This window comes from Tachysurus vachellii, chromosome 1 (assembly GCF_030014155.1).
Source record: "Tachysurus vachellii isolate PV-2020 chromosome 1, HZAU_Pvac_v1, whole genome shotgun sequence".
NCBI lineage: Eukaryota > Metazoa > Chordata > Actinopteri > Siluriformes > Bagridae > Tachysurus > Tachysurus vachellii.
Genome location: NC_083460.1, coordinates 27,041,311 through 27,053,023, shown reverse-complemented (window position 1 = coordinate 27,053,023; position 11,713 = coordinate 27,041,311). Strand labels below are relative to the sequence as shown.

Here is an 11,713-nt window from a genome sequence, read left to right as displayed (position 1 = left end):
CTCAAAGGTACAGACATAAATAACACTTTACTATACAAGAAAACAATGTAGACGATGAGATACAATATGGACAGAATGAGTATAAAATATGAATATAGAATATGAACGATCAGTTATGTACATAAAGTGTGGGAGTGCAAATAACAATATTGTGCAATATTATGCTTTTTGTGCAATATACAGCAGCAGTACTGTGTAATATACAGATGGTTTGATGACTGACAGTCCTGATAATGCAGTACTTATGATAAGAAGCAGTGAATATAATTATGGTGAGTTGTTGATCAGGGTGATTTCCTGGGGAAAGAAACTGTTCCTGTGTATGGCAGATTTAGTAAGCAAAGTTCTGTAGCACCTGTCAGAAGTGAGGAGCTGAAAGAGGTTATGTCCAGGGTGCGAAGGGTCAGTAGTGATTTTCCCTGCCCGGTTTCTTTCATTAAATTACCATTACCAGTGAAACTGTATTTTGAAGGGTTGCCATAGTATTTATTCAGGCAATGGTCCTGTGTTTTTTAAAAAAAAATGGTGCAGATCATTCAAAGCTAGGACTAACCTTATGACAGCCTGTATGTCATCAGTGGAAGGTCATTAATTATGAATGGTACATTGTAATGTCTGAAATTTTACTCTCTTCATACCGTAACATTTTTTGGTTTGAATACTAAAGAAACCCCCCCTGATAATGTAACCTGGAAGTAGAAGTAAATCAGACAAGACTGCAAATGCTTTGCAATAAGCTATCATTCACTATTAATAGGCTATAATTAGCTGAGACAGAAGAATGAACATTGAAAGAAAAGGCATCTGCCAGGAAGCTAATAAATTTCCTGATAATTCCACATAACAAATCCTTCCAAGCTTTCTTTGAGTGTTTTTGGATAGTTAAATGTTTTTAGCATTCAAAATGGGTTGCAGATGAAACACTATCAGATAGCAACTTAAAAATCCTTAAGGACACCAGAATACTACATAGCATGAAAAATTTGAAAAAAAAAAACAAAAAAATTATTACAAGCTCTTTTAACACGGGGATGCATTAATGCTAATAGCTAAACAAACATGTTCAGGGCTGCATGAATTTTTCATGAAGATTATAATGAAGCCCAGCTTTTGAAAACCACACGTCTTTATAGAAGAATTCTTTTATAATTTCCCCAAAGAGCTTTGATTGAGGATAGATTGAAGTAGTTGTATTTCAGATCCGATGTGCTTAAATATTAAAAAAAGCAGCAGATTATAATCAGTGCAAAATTCTTGAAGTGGTTCTCAAAATGGATGCCGTGAAGCATAGCCAGATTTTTCATGATTTTTTAAAAAATAATTTCAATAGTGGAAATCAACCAAACTATTAATTGTGTTCTTATAGATGTTACCTGATTAGGCTGGTCACTGGTCCCTGAAACATCTAGACCTATAAATAATTTCAACTTGGAGCAAAATTGTCTGTGCAAATAAAAACTCATATAATGAAAAAAGTTTAGGAATATAAAAAGTAGCTAGAATATGTAACAACGTCACATGCAGTACTACCACCTTCCTGCCTGAGGGAGCCCACTACTTAACCACTTCTACCCTGAACTTTGGCTCAAAGCATTGATAATTCATTGTGTACCAAGCCGTTCATTGTTTCTGTGAGTTTCTACGTGTTTGATCTTGTTCTGTTTCTCCGAGTTACTCTTGTTTGGATTGTGTTTTTTATAATCGCTCACCAGGGGCAATGTCACACATTTGCACGGCTTACTACTTTGCACAGCTGATCCAGGATGTGTTTGAGTATCCTGCAGGGGTAAGGAGGTCTCTGTTCAGCTTCTGCAAAGGGACAGACACAGCTGCTGAATATGTGGTAAAGCTCTGGACGCCGGCGACACAAAGTTAGTGGGTGTGCCGGTGGCACAAAGCGACTTAACCCCTGCCAGGCCCAATGAGGGGAGTACCCAATGAGCCCTCTTCTTCACACACTTCTATTTTACACTTACATACAGGCCGGGGACCAAGAATATCAAAGTGCCACCCTCAGTCATCATTGCCCCTGTACATTGGGACATGGAGAAAGTTCAATGGGCCCAACAGACTGAAGCTCCACGCCTGTTTGTCCTCCAAACAACAGAATGTGCTCACAAGTCTTTGCCGAAGAACCAGTGAAATATGTGCACTCCTCCCCAAGCTCTGGATATCCTGATATTTCCTTTACCACAATGTTAATACAAAATGCTTTTTGGTGGTATACACTGACTACGGATGTCAAAAAGTTTGTCTAGGCATGTCGCATCTGTGCCCAGTTCTAGACGTCCCATCAGCTGGCAGCTCTATTTCTTGAGTCCTCTCACATTGCAGTTGACATACATTATCATACAAGGTCTCACATTGCGACTGCCACAGCTCTCTTCTTTTGGTCCTACGGTCTCCCTGAAGACCGTGTCTCCTGCTACCAGCCTGCATCAGTCTGACATTAGCCTACCACCGCCAGTCCAATGGCCAGGCTGCATGCCTTAACGAAGATCTTGGACGTAATCTAGAATCTTGCTACAGCCACGACAAACATCAATGGAACATCAAAAGCATCAAAACATCAAAGTCCTTGCCTTTGGTGGAGTACATCTAAGTTTCATTTTGTATTCCTCGACTGACCTCACTCACACCCTTCCATTGTATTTTGCAATAGCAGCCTCCTCTGTTGGACATATTAACTGGTTCCATAGGAGCCGTGATATGAGGGAGAGTGCTCACATGTGACTGAATAAAGCCTTCTGACACTGGTGTCTTCAGGCTGACCAAAGAAGAAGACTCCACCAACCCTGCCAGCCTGGCCAGATGATGTGCTTATCAACAAAGAATTGGAAGCTAAAATTTCCATGCCAAAAACACAAGTTCATGCTATATTTGACCCTTCAAAATACTACAACAGATAAACCCTGTCACCTACCGACTGCAGCTTCTATCCAGTTATCAAATTTCCTGATCATTTCATGCCACGCATCTCAAGCCAGCCCACATCTCCCCTACCACTGAGAGTACAGACTGCAACCCCCCGCTACCACTAGAGATTGAGGGATTAGCAGCCTACTTCATCCATGACATCCTGGACTCCATCAGGAGAGGGGGCCAGATCCAGTACCTAGTAGATTGGGAGGCCTATGGCCCCAAGGAAAGATCATGGGTTCCTCCCAATGACATCCTGGACCCCCTCCATAATCTCCAATTTTTACCAAGCACACGTGAATTGTCCTTCACCAAGACCTCGAGGTCACCCCCGAAGGAGAACACCTGGAGGTGTGCCTAGAAGGGGAGTACTGTAAAGACCTCACCTGCAGTTTTACAACTTCCCTACCAGAGGGAGCCCCCTTCCGAATACTGAACAGTCTCTGAGTGAAGGGTGACATCCAGGTTATTTAAGCCACTTCCACACTGAACTTCAATGCAAAGTATCAACAATTCATTGCATACCAAGCTGTTCATTGTTTTCTGTGAGTTTCTATGTGTATGACCTTGTTCTATGGCTGACTATTTTAATTCACACCATGAAATCGTCCACTGAAAGATTTCATTGCATTAACCATGATTAGACTCATAAAAAGTGTATCAAGTTAGCATACACCCCAGCGTTCCTTGAAATATTTAATCAGGAGTCTTAGTAAAAAGCTATTTTAGCATTTTTTTTACTAATGAATGTTCATACCTGAACATGCTTGTTCGGGGTTACATTAATGTTTAATTAAAACTTGGCTGAAATCTTTTAAACACCATAAATCTATATGGAGGAATGCTTCTTTGATCTAATCAAACAACTCTGACTGAGTACTCACTAAAGTTAAATCAGGTAGCAGTGTCACTTCACAGCTCCGTGTGTGACTAGACTCCTGGAATCCACTGGAATTATAAACTCCTCTTAAAATATATGTAGAGCTTCTCTGTCTTTTTCTCCATGTCTGTGTGTTTTTCCTTTGGCATTTCCTTTTTTCCCAAAAAAATGCTAGTAGATGCATTGCCTAGTCTAAATGTACCCTAGTCTTTATTATTTTTTAATAGTGAAAATAGTTATTTGGTGGAAATGTCCATATGTTAATTGTAATAAATGGTCATAGTTTCACTACCACCAGAATCATTATGCTGTCCTTGTAGTTCTATTATGCACAATTGAACAAAATAAAACTTTTAAAAATAGACAGAACTGGTTGATTAAAGAATTGATGTTGCATGTGCCACACTAAAATTTGTTATTAATTTCATTAAAATTCCTTTTTTGTCATTTTTGTAATTTGTAATAAAAAAAGAAAGGATTTTGGGAATATATTAACCTCATAAAATAAACTAACAAGTTACATGTGTTATGGACACTTGGGGGAAAAGCCATTTTTTTATATCAAATATCAACCTACTATCAAATAATAGTTTAAAGATATAGCCAGATATATGTTAGTAGTGACATCATTAACAAAGTACCACAATAAAAAAACGATAACATCTGTGTTAAGACAATAATGGCAGGAGGTGAGTTATAAAAGTGTGTCATAGTCACAATAAACACAGTTACCATATAACACCATGGTAATATAAGATACAGTAATGATATTCACCATCATGTCTTTCGGTATGTTTTATGACCTACGTTTCTACAAAGTACAATAAAATGGTAGTGTATCATAATAAAATGATAATAAATGCCAACAAAATTGCATAATGTGATAATGTTATGTAATAGGTGAATATATAACAGGTGAGGTAAACTGTGTTAAAGGTCATGCTATCAAATCTAATTTAAAAAAAGAAAAAAGGACCTTTGGTCTGAGCAGGTCAGAAGAACAGTGTGATCATCCAGACAAAACCCAAACCAAAGATCTGAGTCAAAAAAAAAAACATGCAACTTGGTACTATTTTAGTATTAAAACCAAAATCTAGTAGTATTTTGCTCTTTTCACATATTTAGTACTATTATGCAATCAGATAATAAACTATTGTATGTAATTTGCTGAAATAATTAATTGGTATTACATTATTTATCTGTTTCTTTTTTCTGGCAATATTATTTGGCATTTCATTATGCTGTCTCTAAGATATACGTCACCTAGTAGTAGCCAATGGGATGCCAGAGGTTTTCCTGATGATCAGATTGTAGTGTTGGAGTTTAAACTTTGTCCCCATATTGAAATCAGATAGAGACAAAGGCAGGACTAAAACACAAGGGAGTAGCTTACATAGCTGTTTGTTTGCTTATTTATTATTATTATTATTATTATTATTATTATTATCCTTTTTTAACGACTTCATACAGTTATAATTGGATTGTTGGAGGTATCCTTGACAGGACAAGTAATGGATTTCAACTCAGAACCAGTAAGTAGCTCTTATTTAGGATGCAATGACATAGTTTGAGAAACACTGTGTTGCTTTTGTGATCTAGTTAGCCCAGATGTGTCACGTATGCCAAAGACCAAAGTTCAGAAAATGCATGAGTTATCTTTACAGCAAAACTCTAAATAATGAATAAAGTGTGTTATGTTTCAGACAGAATGTTTGAGGTCTTTTTTCAGTTGTTTGCAGTGCTCTCATTTTTACCCACACAGGAAATGGCATTAAATTACATAAATATTCATGTTTCACAAAACAGGCTTGTGATGGTATAGAACTGCTGGATCTGCTTTTTGATAAGAACGATGGCATCTTATGCCATGAGAACTTGGCACATCGTAGTGAACAGTCTTGGCTGATGCAAGACCCTAATGTGAGTGATGCTTCTAACAGAGTTACACCTTCAGCAAATCTCCCTGGACTTTAATACAACCAGTAGTATGTATTTTGTCTTTGTTTGGTAGATGATGATGCCAGGTCAGGGTAGTGAAGACTTCTTCAATGCCCTGCTGAGTGGGACCGACTCTGTGTCTGGTTCTCCGTTATGGCCGCCCTCTCCAAGCGACAGTGGAATAAGTGAGGACCCGCACTCTGACCAGAATGACAGTCCTCCATCTCCTGGGAGTCCCCCTCTCGAGTCTTGCTATGTGCCACCACACACACATTATGCTCCTGCTCCAAACACAGCTATGACCATCAATCCTGGTGAGCCGCCTATATACCGTATGTGTACAAATAGCTTCACAAATCAATAACTGTTGCCTTTTGTAAAATCCAGTCACACTGTCTTTTTGCATCCTTTTTGTTTTACACTTTGAAGGCAAGCAAAACTTTTATCTTTGTGATAAGCTGCATGCACATACAAACACTCTCACGAAAATAAAAAAATAAATAAAGAAAAAACAAATGCTATGATCTGTTTCCTCAGATGGCTCGGGGTCTGGTATTTTACAGGAAAAGGGTGCAGGAATGCAGAATGCATGCAATGTACCTCCAGTTCAACTGGTCACCTCCTTCCCTCTCACCATCAAGAATCTGCTACTCTCTGGTGCTTCTGAGCCTGTAAGTCCCCATAGTGTCAAGCTGCATGAAGCACCAGTGGATAAATAGGGTGAAAGCAAAAATCATATAATGCACAGGGATTTAGCTCAGGCTTATAGTGAAAGATACAATTTTTGTAAAATACGAAGGATTTTGGATCAAAATGCTTTCATTGCAACCAATTATGCCCACAAGGGTTTTTGTCATGGGATGATGGATAACACATTTGTAAATTTGTCTCTTCAGCCTCCACCAACTTCAGAGCATGCTTGTCAGGAGCTGGTTCTCAACGAGGACGAGAAGAAGTTACTAATCAAGGAGGGGGTGACTTTGCCAAGTCAGTTTCCTCTTACCAAGGTATGATGTTCACATTCACCAATATAATGTGAAACCACTGGATTCGTATATACAATTTCACACTGGTAACATAGTGCCTGTTTTCTTTTTTCTTTTTATTATTTCCATGATCAGTATGAGGAGAGGATTCTGAAAAAAATCCGCCGGAAGATCCGCAACAAGCAGTCTGCGCAGGAGAGCAGGAAGAAGAAGAAAGATTACGTAGATGGACTGGAAAGCAGGTATTGACATGGCCATGCATTTAGTTCACATTATTCCACCAAATTCTACACAAAACACTCATTAGGATGCAAATTACTTCAAATTATTTAAATGTGTCTTATAGATTTGTTGTATAGCCACACGTTCTAAGCAAACTATCGTAAATTTTTTAATTGATTTTTAAAGAAAGCAAAACAATTATCAGTGGATTTAAAAATGAAAATTCTTTTAGATTTTGATGATGATTCCAGCCCAAATATATTTGAGGTCGGGCACAGATATGCGACTGACAAATATATTGTGTATTTAATGGTTTTACAACATTTGCTGTTTGGACCAAAATGTCACAAAAGCAAACAACCATATCTAACAATAATATATTTTTTAATTTTAAACCAAAATGATCCAACTGTTTCATATTAATCCTGGGAAACAGGATTTGACATCAGTGGTTGTATGTGGGTCAGATTAAAGTGATAATCTGATGGTACTGGACCACCACTTATTTTCAGTTCAGAAGCCACAGTGTCAAGATTTGCAACAGGGTTCTTATTTTCATCACCATCTATTCTGTCCAGGTTATATACAGCATGGTTAATTTAACATGAGAAAAGTCAGAATCTACCCCAGCTATCCTGTTACACATTGCATGTACATTGCTGTGTTTGACCCTACTGTATGTTTGTTATCCGAAATGGGTCAAATCTAAGTTTCTGGGATTGCCTGCTCTCTTCAACTGTAATCAGAGCTCATTTGGAAAATCTGCTTTGGTAGGATGGAAGCTTGCAGTGCGGAGAACCAGGAGCTACAGAGGAAAGTCTTCCAGCTGGAGAAATGTAACATGTGAGATAGCACATTTCTTGTTCCGGTTTCAGTTCAAAGTTCTTGCATGCTGTGCATGATGATTGAACCACCATTTCTCTGTTTCTACTGGTCAAAGCTCTTTGATGGAGCACCTGCGTCGGTTGCAGGCTATGGTCATGAATAGATCTAACAAACTGGCTCAGACCGGGACCTGTGTGCTGGTAAGGAGCATAACAGACTCTAAACATCTTGAATATATCTGTACATATATGCACATACATACAAATGATAAATGTTTCATTGAACACCATAAATAGATCTTTTTAAAAGAGATTTTGTTAAAACACCAAATAAAGGCACTAAATTGTGATTTTCTTTTGTTAGTGGAGTGGTAACCTAATACATCTTTTGTATATTTATTATGTATTTTACATATCAAAAATATTTAAGGTACATTGTTAAAGCTTTATTTTGTTTTGTACACTTTATTTCTACAAGTCTAAACGGTTCTCTAGATCAAAACAAGCCCTTCAGAAAGAATAGCTAGCTGACCAAGCAACAGACCCCTAAAAACCATATATTCCAATAATATTTTATATATTTATAATTTCATCTCAATACATTAAATGCAGTATATTCAAATCCTTCAGGAAATCTGTAATGCAGTAATGATAGAGAAAAGAGCTTCGGCCACAAGCATTTATGACCTCTAACTCTATCAGCAGTGTGGTAAATCAAATGAGTTGCCATACTGTCAGTGGTGATTTGACATCTTACACAAGTTGCCCATCTATTTGTTGTCCCACAGGTGCTTCTGCTGTCATTTACACTGATTCTTCTGCCCAGCCTGAAGCCCTTCACCGAGAACAAGGTCAGCCAGACTGGAGACTTCAGCCCACTTAGAGGTGAGTCCACCAATCAATTCACTACCCGGGCTCAGACCCTCTAGGGAAAGATGATGGTAGCCTACATCTGTGCATGCCTGCAGTGCAAATTGAATTGAATACAAATGCTGAAATATACTATTACCATCAAGAATCCTTTGATTCCTTTGAGAAGTGGTCCATCTTGGATCCAAAGAGCTCACAATATCTACGGTACAGTGCAAAACGGCTCCATAATTTTCTTCACATGTGGAATCAATGGTGGGGATGTACACTGTAATTTCTCCACATCAAGCTGCTGTCTCGAGCTTTGCACACGATCAATTTTTGTTGCCTCTGTGGCAGAATAATAGGCAGTCATGGTGAGAAGTTGGGTCCATTTTTGACCTACACACTTTAAATGATCACAGTGATGGGATCTCATTTCATAGCCTGAGTGTATTTGTGCTCACTTAAATATCAACATTAATAGCATGGTGTCCATTATCTTAACATAAGAACAAAATATGTTGATATTGTAATTTACAGTTTTTAGTATTTTGATATGTAGATCCACATAAACAGAACTATTCCAGATTTTTGTTTAGAAAAAGCAAAAAAGCTGTCAACTATATATTAAAACAAATGTTCAATTAATAAGTTAATAAGTTTTCCAGATTTAATATTTAATCAAATTGAGGTAACTCACATCTTAAGCATTAATGATGTTAATGTTATATACAGGTTTTCCTCTCTGATTTTATATATGTATGTATATAGCTGCAATTACAGACTATTTTTGTATGTAGTATTTGTGGGCAGTTCTTGTTAGACATGAGGAATAACAGACTTCACTGAATGAAGAAACTGGCTGACTGATATGACAGATTTCACAAGGCTGAATGTGTTTACATTTTAGAGCTGCTTTCAGTTCAATGGTTTACTTAAAAACCTCTGAGGTCACTGTATGGCTTTCACCATCATCTAACATGAATTATTGAGACACATATGGCTTTTCATCACATAATTCCTGACTAATCTGTACTACCAAATGAAAAATCCCTACCAGATTTACAACATATTTGTTTTTCACAAGCTAATATCTTGGCACTTAATGTGGAAATTAAGTATGTCAATAAAATTGTAAGTCCTAGAACAGCTGTGAATTTAGTGACTCCATAAAAGGCAAAGCTGACAGAGCTAAGGATGACATAATAGTGACTAAATGGCAGATGAGCATGCATAAGCATGCTATGTGATAAATCTTCCAGTGATATAGCTCTGCCATTGCAGTGTACACTAACTTGTGGCCACCTTTTCTTTAATCTAAATTGCTTATAGTTAGTCTTATTTATCTTCATGTATTTTTTGGTATTGCTTTATTTTAAGTAATTTATTTGTATTGATTGCTTTACATATTTTAAGCAAATAATTATTTCAGTAAGTTAAATAAATAATACTTTAAAGTTGGCAGTATAATCTGTATAGAAAATTACAGTGCCCCATGGCATGGTTATTTAAAATGCATAAAAATATTTTTGAAACAAAATATTTTCCTATAGATGAAAATGAAACAGATAGTAAAAGTGCCTCGAATAGAAAAGAAATTAAAAAAAAAGAAAGATAAAACTATGTTATTATTCAATAACTACTAACAGCAATAAAACTTATAGATATGTGATACATGAGTGAGGAAATTAAAACCATGTTCACATTAGCATGCAATAATTCTAATCAAAAATTTACTATTCATATTTATTGCATGTGCATGACACAAGGGACATTTAAGATGAGATTTCCTATATTCTATACAAATTAGGTGTAAGTTACATGTTGTTTACTAGTGTGATTGTGGGATGAGTTAACAATGAACAATAGGTTTGCACAATGGCTCAGTTTAGTTGGTCTGTATTTGGGCCACATATTAAAATTGTCAGTGTAGGTACAATTTGGGTAAACAGCTGTTAAATGATTATGTGAATGCCACAGCAGAACCTACAGATACATTGTTGCTGCCAGCAATAAACTTGTATCTGGACTTGGATTGGACAGAATTGCTAAGACAAACAAAAAGATACTCATAAAGAAACTATACTCAAAAATAATGACACATGATCAAATTGCACCTCAAGAACATCTCTGAGACCTTTTTTCCTTAATCCTCTGTAGTTCAGTCACGGTCACTGCACAGTCTGCAGTCCTCTCGGGTGATGCATGCTCTCGAACGCCCTTACTCAGTGGCAGATGAATCCAAGTCTGTTCCTGGTTTTCCTGAAGGTGAAGGCATGGAGCAGATAGAACCTCTAATTGAGAAACTTCGTCGAGGGCAACACTTGGCTGATTACAACTTAGGATCTCACAACACTAGCATAGACCAACATGACCATTACCATGCTGATGCCATTACTGGACACACAGCGACAGTGACCTTGAGCTCACAGCATGGTGCAAGGCTCCAGCCACACGCAGATGACATGTGAAGGGCAGGGAGGGATTTGTGGTAGGATTTCTCCAACCTCCTTTCATATGAGTAGAGAGAACAAATGCTTCCAGCAAAGCAATGTAGCCTTTGGTCCTGTACCTCCTAAAGTAATAAGTGGCAGATGAAATGTTATAATGCTAAGATTTAGACCTTAGATTTAGACTGAGACCTTAGATGAACTTTTAAGCTGGACTCTATCCGCACATGGGTAATACATAAAAGGGCAGAGATAGATTGTCAGGCAGCAAAATATTCAGTCAGCCAAGTTTGCCCTTTATTATTAATAACACTTTTTGTAACAGATTTGATAAGTTAAAACTCATTGCTGGTACCAGAAATCAATTTATACATAGGTATATAGGTTGCATAAAACAAAGTATAATGTCCAGAAAATAATCCATTCTCAGTGATCAGTGGGATCCTTTATATTCTGCATGTTTTTTCCGCATGTTTTGTATATGCCATGTGATTAAGAAATAACTCCATGTCACTGTTTAGATATTTGCTTAGATAGCAAAGCTTCTACTGATCTTAATGCACTGTAAAGCTGTAATCATACCTGTATTTCAAGCACTTTATGCATCTCTTTTTGTGGTACGTTCAATAAACTCTTTTAAAC

The 11,713-nt window shown here is 37.2% G+C and overlaps 1 protein-coding gene across 1 annotated transcript in view; it reads left to right on the top strand.

Annotated features, from left to right (window-relative positions):
* Window positions 1–5,152: 5,152 nt before the first annotated feature.
* creb3l3a (cAMP responsive element binding protein 3-like 3a) overlaps window positions 5,153–11,713 on the top strand; it is a 6,564-nt gene continuing 3 nt past the window's right edge. The window contains exons 1-10 of the mRNA XM_060880480.1: window positions 5,153–5,331; window positions 5,606–5,719; window positions 5,811–6,051; window positions 6,275–6,408; window positions 6,634–6,744; window positions 6,859–6,965; window positions 7,720–7,788; window positions 7,886–7,970; window positions 8,558–8,654; window positions 10,782–11,713. The exon at window positions 10,782–11,713 is cut by the window's right edge and continues 3 nt beyond it. Coding sequence (XP_060736463.1) covers window positions 5,311–5,331; window positions 5,606–5,719; window positions 5,811–6,051; window positions 6,275–6,408; window positions 6,634–6,744; window positions 6,859–6,965; window positions 7,720–7,788; window positions 7,886–7,970; window positions 8,558–8,654; window positions 10,782–11,092 — 1,290 coding nt within the window. The 5' untranslated portion in view covers window positions 5,153–5,310 and the 3' untranslated portion in view covers window positions 11,093–11,713. The remainder of the gene's footprint in view (window positions 5,332–5,605; window positions 5,720–5,810; window positions 6,052–6,274; window positions 6,409–6,633; window positions 6,745–6,858; window positions 6,966–7,719; window positions 7,789–7,885; window positions 7,971–8,557; window positions 8,655–10,781) is intronic.